The 20,803-nt window shown below is 28.1% G+C and overlaps 3 protein-coding genes across 7 annotated transcripts; 2 read left to right on the top strand and 1 right to left on the bottom strand.

Annotated features, from left to right (window-relative positions):
• The first annotated feature begins 231 nt into the window (after window positions 1-231).
• LOC126838043 (protein polybromo-1) lies at window positions 232-14,871 on the top strand. Of its 4 annotated transcripts, none has more exons than XM_050572136.1 (32): window positions 232-500; window positions 611-767; window positions 859-990; window positions 1,092-1,211; window positions 1,270-1,395; window positions 2,533-2,655; window positions 3,637-3,828; window positions 3,911-4,170; window positions 4,996-5,180; window positions 5,263-5,375; window positions 5,933-6,031; window positions 6,110-6,175; window positions 6,240-6,407; window positions 6,485-6,652; window positions 7,264-7,394; window positions 7,454-7,981; window positions 8,061-8,240; window positions 8,339-8,507; window positions 9,095-9,346; window positions 9,427-9,603; window positions 10,150-10,311; window positions 10,400-10,563; window positions 10,672-10,844; window positions 11,204-11,376; window positions 11,486-11,551; window positions 11,614-11,895; window positions 11,974-12,223; window positions 12,300-12,453; window positions 12,596-12,690; window positions 13,567-13,632; window positions 13,690-13,795; window positions 14,421-14,871. In XM_050572136.1, the coding sequence occupies exons 3-32, from the start codon at window positions 886-888 to the stop codon at window positions 14,638-14,640; spliced, it is 5,073 nt and encodes a 1,690-aa protein (XP_050428093.1). In that variant the 5' UTR covers window positions 232-500; window positions 611-767; window positions 859-885; the 3' UTR covers window positions 14,641-14,871. The 4 variants fall into 4 exon arrangements, with proteins under 4 accessions (XP_050428093.1, XP_050428090.1, XP_050428094.1 ...); XM_050572133.1 differs by having other exon boundaries at window positions 859-996; XM_050572137.1 differs by lacking the exon at window positions 12,596-12,690 and adding an exon at window positions 13,125-13,210 and having other exon boundaries at window positions 233-500; window positions 859-996.
• LOC126838044 (succinate dehydrogenase assembly factor 4, mitochondrial-like) lies at window positions 14,350-15,481 on the bottom strand. 2 transcript variants are annotated; one of them, XR_007685663.1, is made up of 3 exons: window positions 15,221-15,481; window positions 14,698-15,058; window positions 14,350-14,623 (listed from the first exon to the last, which is right to left on the bottom strand). XR_007685663.1 is itself a non-coding variant. In XM_050572138.1 (2 exons), exons 1-2 carry the CDS (start codon window positions 15,345-15,347, stop codon window positions 14,889-14,891), a joined length of 297 nt encoding a protein of 98 aa, XP_050428095.1. In that variant the 5' UTR covers window positions 15,348-15,481; the 3' UTR covers window positions 14,350-14,888. The 2 variants fall into 2 exon arrangements, 1 of the variants encoding a protein (XP_050428095.1); XM_050572138.1 differs by having other exon boundaries at window positions 14,350-15,058.
• A 163-nt stretch (window positions 15,482-15,644) lies between these two features.
• LOC126838502 (uncharacterized) lies at window positions 15,645-19,107 on the top strand. The gene is made up of 4 exons (XM_050572994.1): window positions 15,645-15,850; window positions 16,010-16,211; window positions 16,336-16,518; window positions 18,678-19,107. Exons 1-4 carry the CDS (start codon window positions 15,757-15,759, stop codon window positions 18,871-18,873), a joined length of 675 nt encoding a protein of 224 aa, XP_050428951.1. The 5' UTR covers window positions 15,645-15,756; the 3' UTR covers window positions 18,874-19,107.
• Window positions 19,108-20,803: the final 1,696 nt, after the last annotated feature.

Here is a 20,803-nt window from a genome sequence, read left to right as displayed (position 1 = left end):
TAATTTATACTTCTCGCCGCGGTATCACTGCTACGACAATAGTGTTCATACCAACCGCCCGTCATGCTACACTTTGATATATATAGAAGTCTGTAAATGTGGTATATACATTATGTTTAAGGTTTTGACCATTAGTGATAATAAGACCACGATTCGTTTGACAGTGTAGGCACTAGACACCGGCGAGGGAATCGTAAGAAGACCGTAGTCTGTAAGCGAATTTAGTAAGCAGTAAGCAGTTGCCGCAGAGTTTACAGTTTACTCTTAAATTCTTTTATAAATCGGGTTGAAAAAATACATTTTAGCATAAAATATTTTAAAAAGCCGAAATTACATACATTCAATTTGTTTTACCAAATCTATTCAACTCGATCAAAATAAATATTAAAAATTATAGGTTATATTGATGAAATCACCAGTGTTCATATAAGAAACGGTTCGCCTACAAGTTAAAGCCTGATGTATACATATATATATATATATATATGACAGTACATTATGTAAGCAGAAATAACCAATGGGGTTCCTCCATTTTGTAAACATAATCAAATAATCAATAAAAATCGTTATCATTTTTTTTTATTTTGTGTTTGATGTTTATACTTTATAGTTACAACCAAAATTGTCTTTCGAGATGCCTATTTTGGAGATTTATTTATGCCAGGACAATCGCTACAGTACTAATTAAATACTTAGTTTTTTTTTATTTTGGTAACTGTACAGTTTTTATTAATTCCTAAAACAAATAGGAAGTCAAGTAATTTAAGGTAATTATTCTATATCAATTAATCTTTACTGATTATAAATTTACACACTTGCTGTATTAGTAGTTATTATTGATGTGATATATTATTTCAGACATTAATAATCTGACGTAGCTTTAAAATGAATCGGCGGAGAAGAGCGTCATCAATCGCAAGTCGTGCGACTGATGAGGAAGTAGAAAGTTCTCCAGTCGACAGCATTCGCAAAAAAAGACGAGTGGATCCGGTATATGTAATTCCAAACTCACATTTTATTATTATAATAGTTATTTAATTTATTAATACAGATTTAGTGTAAATTAATTACCGCTTTTAACTATTTTTTAGGTGGATATAGTTCAGTCAGTCTATGACACGTTAAGAAATTTTAAAAAGGAAGATGGTACATTATTGTGTGACAGTTTCATAAGAGCTCCAAAAAGAAGACAAGAACCAACCTACTATGATGTATATAATTAATTTATTTATTTTTTGAATTGATTAAGATTGTATATTTTATTAACAGGTTGTTACTAACCCTATTGATTTGATAAAAATTCAACAAAAAATAAAAACTGAAGAATATGATGATATTGATGATCTTCAAGCCGACTTAGAATTACTTATAAATAATGCTAAATCATTCTACAAGGTAAAATATGATTTATTACAAATGTGTTATAAAAACATATATTTTTATTATTATTATTATGTATAATTCGAGGCAGCTTATGTCAATGGAAAAATTAATCAAACATAATATTTTAATATTATGTTGATTATTATTATGTTTTAATAAGCTTTATTTTATTTTATTTTTGAAATAACAATTGCTCTTAAGTTAAGACATTTACGAAGTCGGTACGACACAATGTGATCCTCAATAAATAGGCATATGATTAAATAGAGAAGTGTTGAATATCAAGTAGGAGTGACCCAGCTCTGCCTCAATCTCCGTAAATCCTGTGCTTTCTTGAGAACAACAACGCGTATCAGCCTAGTAGTCGCCTATTTAAAAAAGCTCTCGTGCTGATTGTTTTTTTGCTCAAAAATCGCTACATAAGAAAAAATGCCATGTCTTTTAGAGTAGTCTGATTTTAATAGTTCCTTTTTATTCAGAAAAGTAAAATTTTCAACTTGACACATTGTAATTATAATTTCTAAATTACATTTTTAATTACATTTTTACATTTTTTTCTAGCAGGCTATTTGCGCTAACATGAGTAGTTGCGTTGTAAATTTGTCAACAGTAATAGAGTTATTGATAATCGTACATCTGATTAATTTATTAAAAATGATAATGCAATTATTGTACCTTAAACCTTAATTTAATAATAAGCTGTTATAAAATAAAATGAATAAAACATTATATACATACAAATCATATACAAAAATAACTATTTAAGTAAAAAATAAATTATAAGTACCCAGCTGTTGTCCGCTGAAAGTTAATCACTATAAATGTAATGCTAATATTATTTATATGCTTCGTATGGATATAATTATTAAATTTATTTCCCTTTTAAATAAATTAACAACAAAAATCTATTTATAATAAAAATACAAAAATCAATTTCAATAGAAATAACTTGATCAAAATTGTTTTGAATATGTATAAAATAAAATATTATATTAAAAAGATGTTTACCAATTAATGTTACAATAGTATTTAAATTATTTCAAAGTGTGTTATTTTTGTGATGTGTAGGTATATATTCAATAATATTTTATTTAAATATTCACTATTTATAAATTAAACTATACTTGTACTTGTATCATTATTTTTTAGAAAAACTCTCAAGAATATAAAGATGCTTCAGATTTGTGGGATCTGTTTGAATCTACTAAAAATAATCTGTTAGATAGGGAAGAGACACCAAAAGAAAAACTAGTTTTAAGAGTTGGGAAATTAGTAAGTAAATTATTAGCTTAAACATATAAAATTCATTAAATAGACACATAGTAGGTAATTCAAATTCCTCATATTTTAGCAGGTAATTTTTAATACCTTCTATGTGTCTATATGTTAAAACTTATAGTTTTACTTTTTATAGTTAAAAAATTGTGGATTCTATTTTTGTGTGTGTATATATATATATATATTTGTATATATAAACACCCACACTTACAAATAACTTATTTTAAATAACCTAAAGGTGGGTACATACTAGAGCATTTCAACGTTGTAATGTAACATGTGTTTGTGTTTGTGTTCGTAACACTATTCATATATTACTTTGAACACTATATATTCCTTTGATGTTCGTCAAAAAACAGACAACCCAGTGAAGTGACCACGCGAACCAAGCACGCCCGAATGATACAGTAATGGCGTACACATGTGAGAATTACAGTTACATTATGCTGAAATGCTCTAGTGTGTACCCATCTTAAGAGGTGAAATCAGTAGTTACATTAAACAATTTTTATAATACTCATGGTTGCATATTTTATGTTTTTACATAATTAAATATTATATGATTTTTAATAGAGCTGCCGATTACAGGTGTAAGTAAATACACGTGTAGTTCACATACACGTGTATAAGTTTGTGTAATTATAAGTACACGTGTAGTTGCAAATATTCGGTATTCTTACAACTGTAAGTTTTAATAAGACCTATAATTTTATGTGATACTCTTCTTTAATTAATGCTTATCACTAAGATAAAGTATTATAGCCATTGGGTCAAGTTAGTGGAATTTTGGGTCCTAAATGTGTATTTATAATTACACGAACTTCTACACGTGAATTCGAACCATACAAACTTTTCCTACACGCGTAGAATTGTCGGCTTTCATTTATACTCATATATAATTACAAGATTTATGATTTTTCTATGTTAAACTGTTCGTAAATATTTATTTAATCCACTCAATATTTATTATCTAAGGGTAAAAGAGGAGGGTCATCTGCTTCAATGTCGAAATCAGAACAAACTGATGAAGAGGAAAGTAACTCTTCATATCCTGGAGGAGAAGAAGAATTAACAATGTATGAAGATTTATTTACTGCAGTTATGTCTGCTACTGATAATGATAACCGTCCGCTATCAGCTGCATTTCAACTTTTACCATCAAAAAAAGTGTGGACATAAAATCCTTTTAACATGATCATATTTTATGTTTTATCGTCTACAATAAATTTATTTATCTTTTTTTTTATAGCGTTATCCAAATTACTACGAAGTCATTGAAAACCCTATTGATTTAAGATCAATTGCTCGTAAAATACAAGATGGAAAATATTCTAGTTTGGCTGAAATGGAAAGAGAACTATTGTTAATGACAAAAAACGCTTGTTTATTTAATGAACCTGGGTCACAGATTTACAAAGATGCAAAATCATTAAAAAAAGTAATAACAAGTAAAAAAATTGAAGTAGATCATGGAAAGTATGCACCTAGCAAGAGCAGTGAAAGAATCAGGTAAAATAATAGATTATAATATTTAATTGCAAACATAATATAGTTTATTCATAAGTTCAATATATTTTTAAGATAATTAGTCAATTTAATTATACCTTGTTTCGAATAATTACATTTTGAATTATCAAGTTGTAGATGAAAAAAAGTGCACTTAAGTAGCTTAGTTTCTTGCATAACCAACAGCAATCAAATGGTGTCTTTAGTATTATTTTAATTTTTAAATGTCTGTTTTTTACAATTGGTTTCATAGTAATGTATAATTTAATTTGGCTTCATTATTAAAATTTAATCTACCTGGACACCTCCTTTTTTAGTTGTTTATAATTGTATAGTATTACATTACGTAATGTAATACCTATAACAGAAAACCGTTATTCTCATTTATAGATTGCCAGTATATGGCAAGTTTTACACCTGCGGGTATAGTATCCTCGTTTTGTACGCGGCATACAAAATTACATTACTCAAGTATAAAACTTATCATCTATGCAGATAATATATATATACACACAGTTTTTGAAACTTGCGTTTATTATTATCTAATATGAGCAACTTGTACCATACGCGTAAGGTATGAAATGGGCCTAAAATTTAAATGTATGTCATGGTATAATAGTACTTTTAATTAGATAAGATTAAACCACTCAAGTTTTCATTTGTCCAATTTCATGTTGTAAAATGTTTTTATATCTTATACATGTTCATATTTATATATATTTATAAGTGAACTGTGTCGTGTTTTATGTGAAATTTAAATTTAAGTAAAGAAATTTGTTATGAAAAAAATATTTGTTATATAAATTAATTTAAAATGTTATCACCAAGGGCTAAACGATTAAGAGGTGGTCAAACTTCAATGTCTGCTATTACAGCTGCATTACAATCTGAAGACGAAGAAGACTCAGATTTAGATGAAGATACTGTAACCGATAGTCAAAGTATTATCGATGGACCAGATAATCCTAGATGGCAGTTATACAATGCTGTTCGCTCTGCTACTGGACTTCATGGTAATATATTACTTTATATTTAAAATATGCAATTGCTTACTACTTTTGATAAAAAAATTAATAATGTTGCCTATAATAATAGGAAACTTGTTGAGTGATTCTTTTTGGAAACTGCCATCCAAACGATACTATCCAAATTATTATCATGAAATTCGTAATCCACTTTCGTTGATGCAAATTGGCAAGAAATTAAAAGTAATTAGTTTGAGTTATTTACAGCAAAGTAAAATATGTATGTATGTTACGGTCCAAGTGGATTAATTGGTAATTGTAATATAATGTTGTCAATGTATATACAATAGTAAAACTGAGGCGGGCAATGTAAATTTAAGACTAAATGTTTTAAAATATCGCACAATCAATGGTAAACTTGAAAATTATTACAATAGAAATCATCTTACAATTTTAAAGAGGTGTTTTTTAGTGTTGATGATTTACTCAACATTCAATTATCACTAAAAGAAGTAGCTAGGCTGTTTTACAATTGGGGAGGCCAAGGGTATGACTGCTGCACTGTGTCCAAAAATGTGAATTATTAATTAATTTCTTATCTATAAAAAAATTAACCAATTCTTAATATAAATTGAATAAATAAGTTATACTAAATTAAGGATACTATATTTTGTTCATTTAGCACTTTTAATACTAAGCATTGTACACTTGACCTAGTCAGTATATTGACAATTACATTGACTATCCAATTGAACCTGTAACATATATTGAAAAACAATACTTATAATATTTTTATGTAGAATGGAGACTATGGTACAGTCAGTGAAGTAGCCGGTGACATGAATATAATGTTAGAAAATGCTAAAAAATATTTTGCTTCGGATACAAAACAATACAAAGTAAATTTGATAAACTAAAGTTAATTTATATATTATGTTTTAGTTATAATTATTTCATGTGTATCTTTATTAATTAAGGATGCTGTAAAGTTACAAAAAATTATGCAGACTAAAGCTCAAGAACTTCTAGACTTAGGCCACCAAGTATGTGTTTTGAAATGCCTTATTCAATTAAAAATATATTATTACATTTATTTTTATATTTAAGTATTCTGATAGTGAAGACGATTCTGCAGATGATGAGTTAAATCAAACTGTTCGACATTCGAAAAAATTTAATCGATCTCCACGCTGCCTTACACGAGGAAAATATTTAAATAATATTCCTCTTAAACGGCGACTATATGCTCTGTGCAAATGTCTTATGGATTACACGGTAAATATTAAATAATATTTTTTAAATGTGTTATAAAAAAATTAATAACCTATACTATACTTTACTTATAATTAAAGACTGAACACGGGAGAGTGCCTATGTTAATGTTTATGGAAAGACCATCTAAAAAATTGTACCCAGATTATTATAAAGTCATTGCTGAACCTATTGATATGCTGACAATAGAAGAAAAAATTAAACAAGAAAAGTACAACAGCGAAGAAGAAATATTGAGAGATTTTAAAGTATATATTTTTTTTTAGTACAAGTGTTAATTTACAAACTTAGTTGCTTACATTTAATTATTATACTTAATTTTTGATATTAAAAAAAAAAACAATGTTAACAGACTTTTCATTAAGAATATTTAGTTATTTTAAATTTTAATGACTAGATTTTAGCATAGATTAAATAGTATATGGAACATGCTTTAGCCTTGGCCCCCAGCCCTAAACTAGACACTAAATTACGATACTAAAGTAGTGCACTTACTTTAAACGTATAATAACATATAATATGCCATCGAAATAATAACGAGTCGTCGTTGTCATGCATGAAGTTCATTACATTCGAAGAATTGACCGAAACGTTAAATATTGATAACTGTTGCCAGTAAATTGATATTATAAAGCCAGATATTATAAAACTACTAAAAAACGTTTGGCCAGAACCTATAAGTAAGACTATACTATTATCATAAATCGCAATGAGCTTATAGATTAGAAATAATCACTATTCAGGATCCAGCAAACTAAAGCATGTTCCATGTTTTGTATTTTTAGCCGTTGGCTTTAAGTAGACTGTAACTTTTTATTACTTCCGCAATAATAATGTGATGATGACCTTACCATTGCAGCTAATGTTTAATAACTGTCGCCAGTTCAACGAAGAAGGGTCTTTGATTTATGAGGATGCAAATACTTTAGAAAAAGTGTTGTTGGACCGATCCAAAGAATTAGGACCAGTACCATCAAAACCTACCAAAATGTATTAATATTATTCACATTGTATTTTAATATTTATTAATTTGTTTAATCATATTTCAGTATTTCAAGTTCAGTGATTAAACTAGGAAAGAAACCTCAACTTCCTCAGGCAACACTTCAAAAAATGAGAACGCTATTTAACACAATAAAAGACTTTAAAGATCAAAAAGGGCGTTTGCTGTCTATTATATTTATGAAACTGCCTTCTAAAAACGAGTACCCGGATTATTACGAAGTGATAAAACGGCCTATTCATTTAGAAGTGATCGCCCAAAAGCTTAAAAATAATTTATACGAAAGTCTTGATGATCTGGCCGCAGACTTTGTTTTAATGTTTGATAATGCTTGTAAATACAACGAGCCTGATTCCCAAATTTATAAAGACGCTTTAACGTTACAAAGACTCACATTACAAACAAAGTTACAATTGAGAGCCGATGAGGACAGTACACCAGACGTACAAAGTGCTGTACAAGAGTTGCTCACTTCTTTGTTTACCAGTGTTTATAATCATCAAGATGAAGAAGGCCGATGTTTCTCAGATTCTATGGCAGAACTACCAGAACACGACGATATTGATGGAAATAAGTAAGTATTCTCTAGTATATCATAAGCAGAGTTAAAATGTATATTAATTTTAATCTTTTTTTTGTTTATAATAATTTAGAGTGAGAGGTTTGTCTTTGGATTTAATAAAAAGAAGATTAGATGGCAATCAATACAAGAGATTAGACACATTTCAAGACGATTTATTTGCATGTTTAGAGCGAGCTAGGCAATTATCGCGCACTGACTCTCAAGTGTTTGAAGATTCAATTGAATTACAGTCATACTTTATCAGACAGAGGTATTTTTTTTAAATTATATTTTTGAATAATTAACTAGTTTATGTAATGAAATTTTAAATAACACAGTTGTAATTGCTTAAAACTATTAATAATTTAGAGATGAAGTTTGCCGCAATGGAGATCTATTGAATTCTCCTGCTTTGAACTATTCATTGCTGGATTTATCATTATCGGTTAATGATATGAGAGAGCGTAAAATGGCAGAAGAATCTATAAGTGGAATTTCCGAAGAAGATGAACTTAAAACTGAGGATATTACCCAAGAAGTATGGCTAGAGTTAGGCATTATTTAAATAATTTTTTACCCAGATGAAGTGATTAATAATTATTGTCTTATTTAGTAATTTATTATACAATTATTTATGACATAATTTTTGGTTTGAATACCTAATCATTATTTAGAGCCTAAAATGGTTCATGTACAAATTCGTTAAGTCCGGGTACACTTGTATGTTAAAACATATTAAAAATTGTGATCTCTAGTCAGAATAAAAACCCAAGATTACTTGCCCTTTAAGAAAGTGGTTTTAAGTTTTTTGATAAAATATAATAGATACAAATTTTAAATATATAGGATGAAAAAAGATATTTAATTAAATTTTTTATTCTTATTTATTTTAAATAAATTAAAAAATAACTAAGATAATCATTTTCTTTAAAATATAAGTTATCTAATATGTATTAAGTTAAAAAAAAATTATATTCTCAAATAAAAAATGATTATTTAATCATAAAAAAAGAATATTTAAAAAATGATTTATTATGCGATTTAAATTTTACCTTGCACAGTGTTGCTACCTATTTTTAAACTATGTTATTAACTCATTTTAAAAATGTTTTAAAATTATTTTAGGAACAAGAAAACGGGGAAGACTTACAACCTCAAATTGCTGGAACTACAGATGATTCGGTGTGTGTAAACCAGCTAGTGTATAGAGTTGGTGATTTTGTTTATGCCGAACCTCAAGAACGAGGTCAAGATCCAATGATATTAAACATTCAAAGACTTTGGACAAATCAGGAAGGTCAACAAATGTTGTACGGAAATCAGTTTTACAGGCCTAGCGAAACATATCACTTGTCAACTAGAAAATTCTTAGAAAAAGTTAGTAATCTTTTTTTTTTACAAACTTTATTATTACTTTATAAGTTATTTCAAATTATAATTGATGATTTGTATTTTAGGAGGTATTTAAGACTGATTTAAGTACTGCAATACCGGTTAGTCGAATCAAAGGCCGTTGTGCTGTTGTGAGCGTTAAAGATTATTTCCGTTATCAGCCAAAAGGTTTTGATGAAAAAGATGTATATGTATGCGAGTCCAGATATTCTTCAAGATGTAGAAATTTCAAAAAAATCAAGGTATTATACTTAATTAAATTAGTGACATATGTAACAAAAGTAAGGCGTTAATTTTTTAGATAAACAAAGATGGTTAACAACATTTTTTGTTATTATTAGCTAAGAGGTTGGTAAAATCATTGACGCTAGTGTAAATTACTTTTTTTTGTATTACAATATGTTTAAAATTTTTATTTTAAAATTAGGTAACAAAATAATCTTTGTTTTAGCTTATTATCAAGTACTGAAGCATTCCGCTTTTGACCACTTAGTATCAACTTCTTAGCTAATAATAACAATAAATGTTATAAACTTTCTTAAAAATCAACAAATATTTGGTTATCGATAAAAATTAACTCTTATGTAATTTAATTTCTTTGTAATGAAAATAGTAAAGTACAGTTTGCTTCAATTATAATTAAAATTTTTAAAAAATAATTAAAAAACAATGATAGTAATGTAACAAGTAAAGTAATTACAATACATTACCAAAAGTAACATGCCCAAAACTGCTTAACGATGGTTTAGGTGTTAATAATACCGCTATAATTTATTTTTTTTATGTAGAACTGGGCCTCAAGTTTAACAGCTACCTGGAATTTAGTTGAAAGAGATGAGCCGTTAGATCCGAAAAGAATAATGTCTGTATTTAGAGATCGTGTTGAGAAACACAAGGAGGAGATAGCCGAATTAGAAGAACATGAAAAAATTCTTGAAAAAGAAAAACCGGTATTTTAGCATTTTGTTTTATGTATAAATAAATCCAATATTATTTTTATTACAATTTTTTTTTAAATTTTATTATCATTATTTATAGAATATTGTTATGGCAAATCCTTCGGGTGTCATTGATGATGGAAGTATTTATTATGAACAGTACAATACTCAAATTGGAGTTTTAAAGCCAGGCGACTTTGTTTACGTGAAAAATGATGAACAAAATCAAATAATCCAAATAGACAGAATTTGGGTTAATAAACAGTTAGTTTAAAATATATCAGAAATAATAATAAGTTCATTAGTTAAAACAAAACTACTTGCAATTTTATTTTTAATTTATTTAATTTAAATGACTACACAATATTTCAGAGGAATCGCTAATATTTATGGTCCCATTCTCTTAACACCTTCGGAAATACCTAACATGGCTGGTAGGCAGTATTTCAAACAAGAAGCATTATTAACTAATATTGAGGAAACGGTGGTGGTGTCTAAAATTACAGGAAAGTGTTCAGTTTTAGAACATGCAGAATATATATCATGTAAGTACATAATATTAATTTAAAAATAAATAAATTAAAAAAAAAAAACATATTATGGGGGGTTATTTAAATAAAAAATAAAAAATACCTTTTGTGACTGGTCAAAAAAAAAAAAGGAACATTTTTTATAAATATAGATTAATTATGAATAAAACTCTCATTTTATCTTAAAATAGTCGTAACTTTTTGGAATCCCCTTAATAAAATATTCTAAATTGTAACAGAAAAGTGACAATAGTAACTAATTATCAATTTATTGACTAAAAGTGTTATAAGTGTCTAGTTTCTTCTACCCTTGTGATAAAAAAATAGTAATCAATAAACAGACTCTAAGAAACATAATTTGAAAAATATTTTAGGTCGACCAGCAGAAATAGCCGAGGCAGATGTTTATTTATGCGAGTCAATTTATGATGATTCCACTAAACAAATTAGAGAACTTCCTAAAGACGGCTTGAAAAAATACACACATTCCCCTGCTGTTAATCAAGATGAATTTTATTTCTTTAGAAGACTCATTCATCCAGTAAAAGTAAGAAATGTGTACATTTTTATTTAAATTTTTGTCGCATATTTTATACTTTAATTTTTAAATTGAGATTTCCATCTACTAATAATTCTATACATTTATTTAATTTTAGATCGGTGCTCCAGAATCTCATTTAGATTCAAAAGCTCCTTATAATCACATTTATGATTCGGTGTCTGTAAGTAATTAATTAATATAATTATTAGTAGCTAAAATTTAAATGTTTTATTTTTTATGTAGGGTGTTAGTTCTCCAATAATGCCAAAACTAGAACCGGCCGATACTATGACTGAGGACTCTATGGATGGTGGCCCGCCATCAGTTAGCTCTTCCGATTTAGGGGAACGAACTTTAAACACTTCAACAATTATATCTACGCCCTCATCGTCCAGAAAAAAAAACCCGAACCATAAAAAATTGGTCACTGGGTATATATTGTACACAAGTGATGTTCGAAAAGCCGTAGCACAGAATAATCCAGATCGTAGTTTTGGTGAAGTTAGTCGTATTGTCGGAAACGAGGTAACAAATTCAAGAAAATATATGGTAGTTGATTGTATATAATAAAACAAAAAATAGTCTATATTTATGTGATTGCAGTGGCGTAACCTTTCACCGACAGAAAAAATGGCATACGAAGAGCGTGCAAACAGGTTAAATGAAGAAAATTATCCACAATGGCGCCAACAGAATATCCAAGCTCCCCCGCCTGAAGGTTCGGATTTATTATGGGAATGTGGATGGGACAATTGTGATTGGCAATTTGAAGATCAAGCTGACTGTTTGGATCATGCAGTCGCCGATCAGTATGGTCACGTACAGACATTTTTTGCTGCAATTCCTCCCAGTGGTATGCAAACCTTGCACACTAGCTTAGTGCTTATAGCACAGTTTTTATTATATTCAACTTTTTTTTTTGCATGTAGAAATTGAGTATCAGTGCCAGTGGAGAGGATGCCTTCGAGTCAAAAAAACTGGAATTGCTCCATTTCCAAGTTTGCATCGTTTAGTCAGACACGTAAAAGAAGTGCACATACTAAAAAATCCTGGACGATCTGTGCCACTATCAGAACGCAATAAGTAAGAAAATCAATATTTTGGTCTCTAAATGAAAATTAAGAAACAACAAAATAAAATAAATTAAAATGTTTGTTTAATATTTATTAGACATTATTTTTTTATATCATATAATTATTTTTTGGGGAAAATAATTCACTTTCAGAAATTGTATGTCGACTACTCGCTCAGTCGTTACTACTACTACTTCTGCATTATCAGTGGCACCTCCGTCTCCACCACAGATTGAAAATTCAAATGGTCTGTTTTATTTTGTATTAAAATTCTATAGTTTTGTTTCAGCATGGTTTCCGCATTAATTTTCGCTTTTATCCATCCAATTTGTACAAAACGTAATTTTTTTTTAGATAACTATGAAATCAAAAATTAGATTATATTAAGTTATTTTATGTGAGATTTAAAAATTATAGTATTTATTATTAGTTATTTATGTGAAATTTGGTGTAACCATGTTAGCATTTATTTCATCATACTAGTTACTATAGGTGTGAAACAAACCATAGTCAAAGTAGAATGGTTTACTTGATTTATTTAGATTAATTTCTGGGTACTTTAGATTGGGTTTGGTAGACTTATTTGTTGTTGAAAGTATCATTAGTTATCACTTTTATTTTTATATTGTTGAGCTTGTCGAGTGTCGCTTTTATTATGTTGTATTTTGAACCGCTTTATAGAAATGCTGTCCAGTCTACTCGCCTAAAAAGAGATCAAATGACTCAAAATCAGGTATCTCAGCCACAACAATATTCAAATCAGCCTAGTAAGTTAAAATGCTATCATAGATTAAATCTTAGAGCCTGTGTTTATATAATAATAGTTTAGTTAAGTGCTTTCTTTTTAAACAATATACTTAGTATTTACTATCAATGTCAATTGTATTAAATAAACGTAAAATGGATTTTATATACCGTTGACAGTTGTATTATTAATTTTATAATATTTTATGTGTAGAGCTTTCTAGTTCTAGTTCTAGTCTTTGTAGTTTACCCTTTTGAATGTTTTAAAAAGTAAATTCTGTTCATAATACTTTTACATGTACTTAATATTTTACATCTGGGATAAAATTTATAGGTATATACCTAATAAGTAAAATAATGTATGAATCTTAATTTACAGTTGCAGGAACAATTGGAGTTTTAAACCAAGTCAATAGAAACACTCCGTCTCCTTTATCTCAAAATGGTAGTATTGTATCTTTTTATTTTTGTTGAATTTAAACTAATACTGTTTCTTCAACAGGTACAACCGGTAACAATGGTGTTAATGTGAATAAGCACCTTGAGCCAATATTTGTTACTGTGCCACCAAAACCTACAAGAGTATTTCATTCTGAAGCATATATTAAGTAATTAGCAAATTAATCATTAAAAATATACATCCTTTGGAACCAATGCACTTTACCGGACACCCATTTTTTGCCAAATATAGGTTTTTTTTATGCTGATTACGAATTTGAAGTCAGAATTAGGCGGACACCGTTAGTTCAAAAGTTATAGCTAGTTGAAATTTGCATATTTTCCTTACGTAACAGTATGCGGCGGTAGAGCCGTCAGGAGGTGGCGATAATTGATAAGGACGGCAGGTCTCCGAGTGTTTTGGCACTCGCTTGCTTGGCGCCGTCGCTTCGTTCCGCTAACTAACAATATCCTAGGTTTGCAGGTTATAGTCTAGGAGGAGATCACAGGTTTTAAGTAAAGTCGGTTTAAAAGGGCTCTAAAAGCCATGTCCCTGGTCCGGCATAAAAAAAAGGACCACGATGGGCGCGTACAGTTACATAGGAAAAATATGCAAATTTCAACTAGCTATAACTTTTAAACTAACGGAGTCCGCCTAATTCTGACTTCTGATTCGTAATCAGCGTAAAAAACACTAAAATATGGCAACAAAAAAAACAGGGTGTCCGGTAAAGTGCATTTATTCTCATCCTTTTTATACATTGTTGTAAATTTATTACATGTTATTTATTATAGATATATTGAAAGTTTGAATCTTGATAGTAAGCCCAGTTGGGAACGGCAACTTTACGCTACACAAGAAAATACTAAAGGACCCGACGATCCAAATTCTCTCCCAGCTGCTCAGTGGTTAGGGAAAGGTATCGGTAACCATGGAAATGTTCTTAACGCGCTGTGGGCGTTAAGAAACTTTATGATGAAAGACGCCATGGGATTATCTAAAACAGATGACTAATTTGTTAACTTCAAATGTAATTTATAAAACAGATGTATTTTTTACTGTTGAACTTACTTAGGAATAGACGTTTTTTTTTATTAACATTAAAGTAATTTTTTTTTCTTTGATTTGCAAAATACTTTATTTGGAATTTTTTTTTTACTTTTAATCTACAAAGATACACTTTTGAATTTACAACTATTTACCTATTATAAAATATCAATAATAAACATATTATTTATTAATTTATATTTTTATTTGTTTATTTAAAAATCAGTAACTCTTCCTTTTCGTTCCCAATCTCCATATCTTGTAGGTTCTGGCCCTTTTGGACCATTTTTTTCACCTGTCGTTGGATTACGCCCTTCAGGCCATTCTTTAAGTGGTTGCTTCTCTTGAAATGGATGCTTACCGGATTCTAATTCATCCAGTTTACCTATGTTTTAGAATTTTAATGTGATAAAAACTATTAAACATTGAAAACTACTAAAGCACTACTATGCCATATATGTAATTAAAATTGTATTCCAAGGCTCAAGCCCATCAAGAATAATTACATATCTTTTCATAAGTCAAACTATGTGTTATTAATTATTACCAATAGGCGTTTTCATTTTAATTTTTTCTATCAATTCTTCTTTTTTTACATTTGTCGATTTGTAATTTATTCGACTTAGCTGTACTGGCCAACTTTTAGTTATAGAAATCGCTCTTAATGAATTCATTTTTATTGCTATCAAACATTTGACATAATTAATTAATTAATTTAAGTTATAATTAATACTACTTCCGGCTTCATGATGCATAATAATTTAATTGAGAGTTATTCCAAATCTATGCGAAAAGTGAAAAGCAAAAGCACAAAAGATGATAATATTATCAGTTCCATTGCAACCAATATTAAAAACAGGTGTTTTTATTTTTGTAAGCTTAATATATTGTCATTGATAATAAATAAAAATTAAAATATCTTATCTTTTATCAATAATAGTGACAATTTATCTATTACTGATAAAATTGCGCGGTCAAAAGTAAGCAAACAAAAGTTGGTTGTCCTATAGTCCACGGCCCACAACAAGTAGCCAAGTAAAATATACGAATTGCTATGATTTAACTTTTACTTGGAGAGTAGAAATGGATGAAATTACAGATGAAATTGATAGAGTTGTTAATGTACTAAATGTATTGAAGTCGAGATACTTTTTATTACGTGCTAAATATGATGTTGGTAAGTGAATATTTTTTCATAGATAATCTTTTTTGCCAAATTAAACAAAATAAAACTTATATGTTTAGTTAATATTAGGGTTTATATTATTTATGGTAATCGCAGGGAGAATTTTAAAGTATCAGTTATACAAGACTTGTATTGATCTTATTTTTTCAGAGCTCAATTCTAAAATAATATATCCAACTAAAGATATTCACTCAGAATATCAATATGCGTCAAAAGACTTGCAATCATTTATCATGTTGGAACTACATCTCTTAGATTATGCTTGTACTTATGGACTATATTCAATGAATATGTACGCGACACGTTCAAGAACCAACTTGATAGAAAACGAAAAAGATCCTCATTTTTTAAAGTAATTTATTGCTATTTAATCATCTAGTACTCCTAGTGTTCATGGCTTTTAAGTCATGAATACTAACTTAACAATTCTTGACAAAATTGTGTTTAGTTTCTTAATGTTAATTTATGCTTTTCAGACTTTTAAAAGAAAAGCTTCGAAGTATAATCGAGACTAATCATGAAATTCAAGATATTTCTGTGGACTCTTATTTAGTTTTTTCTACTTACGTGAATTCATTTCTGGTGCGTGCAAACATTTTAAGAGGAATACAATTTTCAGACACACCATCAATTAACATGGCTCAGACAAACTCTGAAAGGTTTGTACTACGTGTGTTAAACATTTAAGTAAAAAGTTATAAACCAAAAACAGTAGAGTAAATGAGATCACAGGACTTAGGAATTATTATGATTGAATGTTCGTGTTGCAGTTTGGGTTTCAGCTAGCTAGTGTGGATAAGGCTTTACATGTAAAAACCGATTAAACAAAGTAAAATTATTCTTTACTTGGTTTTACAATTTTTTTTTCGAGTTCCGGCACTTTAGCGTGTGCTTTTTTTGTGTCCGTATACACTAACTTTTTTTAATACTGGACCAATTCCTTCGAGTAGCAACTCTATTAATCACAAATTTTATCTAGTTGGTACTTTGGGGGGGGGGGGGGGTAAAAGTTGAAAAAGTTTACTTCTTCACAGTTAAAACTTTAAAAAAAAACCATATGAGTTTTTAAGTTGGACCTTTTACTGGCTATAATTTTGAGAAAAAGAGTCGGATCGAGTTGAAATTTATAAGGAATATTTATTTGGTAGGCCCTCACACGTCAGTTGTATCAAATTTAAATTTGAAAGTGATTTTATCCAAGAGGACTAGTACAGTAGAGTTTAGGCATGATAGAATCAAAGTAACGAGGGGACGGAGAATTCACAGGTCTACAGGAATTATTTTAAATAAAAGTGATAAAATTAAATAAAATCACTTTCAAGTAAACGCTTTGATGCTTATTTGTAAATACTGCACCTCAATTTAATACTTTCTAATTTTGCTGGTTTATACTGTGCTTGGTTTCGACTGTACTGGCTTGAAAATACTAACTACACTGATTTGCATCAAAGCGTTTTTTCGAAAGTGGTTTTATCACTTTCAGATTTAAAAATTCCTGTAAACCTGTGACCTCCCCGACTCCACTATGCTCCAACACCACTGTAATGATTTTTTTTTAATAGTCATTCTAAATGCTTTGAAAATATTAACAACCCCCGAGGTCTATTGAAATTATTCACAGAAGCTTATATCAAGAATGTATGTTACAAGCATAGTTTAAAAAAATAATAAAAAAGACAAGTTATTTTATGACTTATGGAATGATACAAAATATTGTTCCTGGAACAAAACGTTCATATTGTTCTAAAAAGGCATAATTTAACATTACATTTTCTGTCATAAGTTCATTATCAGACTATCAGAATATTTATACTATTAATTGTTACAACAATAATATTATTATCTAAACGATAATATTCATTTATCAAATTATCGAAAAGTTGTGTCAATATATACTTGAGATCTAAGTTTCACTTCAATCACGCGAGACACACAGTTTTTTTTATTTAAATAACAAAATATTTTTTGAAAATGATGATTTTTTTGAAGTAGATACATTATTACTTAGCTCCTTTTATATGACAGTTTCAAATATTTTTTATGGTAATTTATTATTTCTATTTTTATTTAAATAATGATCAGATTACTTGTTAAAACCCAAAAGACTTCCAACTTAATTCTTTTTGTTATTATATTTAGGTTCATGAATGTTCTAAAATTGTATTAATTTTTATTACATTATTAGTAAGCCTTAGTATCATCACATAAAAATATGAGAATGGTTTTTATAGCCAAGCCTCAGTCAATATATTAGAGTTTGTGCGCATAATTCACTTACGACATCATAGAATATCACTATCAATTCTCATTAATCAAGGTATCATTTAAAGAAACCATTCAGAATAGAAACTTCTTTTTATTTAAATTGATTAAACTCAGCACAACTGCATGCAATTTTTTTGTCTATTACAAGATCTAAACAAGCAAATATGTATATTCCTGAAATTTAAAACTGAATTCAGAAAACGACATCCTTTTAATGTTAGTGTAACAAGTACCCATTACATTAACAAACTAGAAATGCAATTAGATGTAGACTAGTTATTGTTTACTAGCTAAATTGTGTAATAAAGAATAAATGTTTAGTAACCTAAGTTATTAATATTTAAATTTAATACTTCCTTCATATTTATAAATACCTCTAACATAACACGTATTATAATATAGGATAGAAGTCTTGTCAGTTGTCTCTCCAACAAGCTAACCTTACGCAGACAATCATTATAATATTGTAATATTATTATACTTAAACTTGTAATTGAAAAAAATAAATCTATCTATCTGTATACCCTGAAACATTATGTTTTACTTTTAACAGGAAAAAAAAGAAACTTTTGAAAAAAATTTCAAAAATTAACTTGATGGCCAACATTATTCAGTTTATCGTAGCTGATAATATAATGGATTATAGAACAGAAGAAGGTCAAATCGCATTAAACATATCACTGAAGTACAGGACGCCAAGATCGTTGGAATACTATACAAATAAAGTCAATTCAAAACAAGTATCCTAATTTACGTAGTGTAGAAGTGTAATTATAAATATTTTATTCCTTTTTTACTTTTAATTTTTTTATTGTTTATTTCTATAAATATGTAAAATGTAAAATTTATACACAAAGTTATGTACAATGTATATACATTTGGTTGTTTACGTATTTCGAAATAATGTATTTTTATATGAATCAATTACATTTGAAGTAATTATGAACTATTATAGTGTATGATATAACCCATCATTTTTTATATAACGTGTTCATTATTTCACAAATTTGATAAATTTTATTTTATTGGTAAAATAAACTAAGTACTAAACAAAGTAATATTTTTTTTTCATTTATTAAGTATAAATTTTAATTATAATAATAATGTTATGTTGAACAAAAAAAAAAAATATAACTAATAAACCGTAGAAGGTACAATTTTGTACAATTATACAAAATTTTACAATTAATTAACAGTTTTTATTTGTAAAAGAGGTTCTAGTGGAGGATAAGAAACTGAATGGATCACAAAAATACAATTTAATGGTAGGCAGACCATAACCACATACAAATATAATTTTCTTTTTTAAGCTCAACAGGGAATAACACCTTGTATGGCACAATTTTTTTTTTTCATACAAACATAGCTGGTTAAATTATTACAATATTGCTCCTGGTGTGTTCGGTTTTTTCACAGGGAAGAAGGAGGGGAAGTGCTCAACAACAAAAAGGTACTAATTTTCTATTTAGTTTTAGTTTATAACGGCCATCTAACAAAAATGATAGAAAATGTTCAATGAATACAAGCTAATTAGCAGCCACAAAAGTTTCAATTGAAATTATTATCTATCGGAATTTCAGACAGGGAAACAAACTTAATGGCAGTTTAATTAGTTGCTCGCTGAACATATTATACATAATAAAGAAATCTTAAACTAAATTTCAAGTAATAAATCAATTTATATACAGATACTACAAACTTTCAATTTAACTACATTCTTCTTGTTGCCGAGCATGAACAAGATTTTTTTATATACGGTTTATATATATATATATACATATATGTATATATATATATCAAAAATATATAATAATTATTCAACATTTACATTGTCGATAAAAAATATATGGTTATATGGTCCAAATTTCAGTCTTCAAACAAATTTATTTAGGGCAAAACATTCGTTATCACAGTGTCAAAAAAAAAAAATATATATATATATCTTAACCCTAATAAACAAAAGGGTTGTTTGTATGTTTTAATAATTGAGAAATTCATTTTTTGTAAAATGTTATTGGACGATTTAAAAAATATTTCTATGGTAGATTTAAATGTTTTATTACATCATCAGTGATAAAGAGTTTGATTTGAAGACTAGTTTCCACAAATGTAAACTTCATGGTAATTAGAAAAAAGCAAACAATTTTTTTATAGTCACAAGTTCAGCGTTCGGATTAAAAATTATTTTTCCTCAAATATAGTTTTAAACCTTACATTTTATTTTATTTTTCAAGATCAGCAACAATATTGTTTTATGAAACTAAGCATACAGCTATCATGAACAGGTATCCGACTAGAATTTTTTTTTTTTGCGCTATTCTCAGTAATATTTTGATGATATCAAAAGTAGGTAATAGACGAAAAACACTCGGCAGTTTGTTCTTCTTTAAATAACAGAGAAAAGCACAACAAATTACCACTACCTGCTCATGAACCAAAGTTGAATCTGATTGACAGTAAAAAATTTGCTATATAAAAAGTAGTGATGACATTATTGTTTCGATTTTATGTAACAAGTTTAAAATATTTAACCGGTAATAAAACATTTAAATTCGTTGCATATAAACTAGCTTTACTTTTATAATTTTTAGGTTCTGTTAAGTGAAATTTCCATTATAACTGAAAGGAAGAAATAAATTATTGTTGTTTTGTTTGGTAAACACAAAGTGTGATGCTGAA

Source organism: Adelges cooleyi, unplaced genomic scaffold, assembly GCF_023614345.1.
Source record: "Adelges cooleyi isolate 19-005CV unplaced genomic scaffold, UGA_ACOO_1.1 ACOO_flye_CR_arks_rails_tigmint_CR_PRNA_30, whole genome shotgun sequence".
Classification (NCBI taxonomy): domain Eukaryota; kingdom Metazoa; phylum Arthropoda; class Insecta; order Hemiptera; family Adelgidae; genus Adelges; species Adelges cooleyi.
This window is presented reverse-complemented; position numbering and strand designations above follow the sequence as displayed.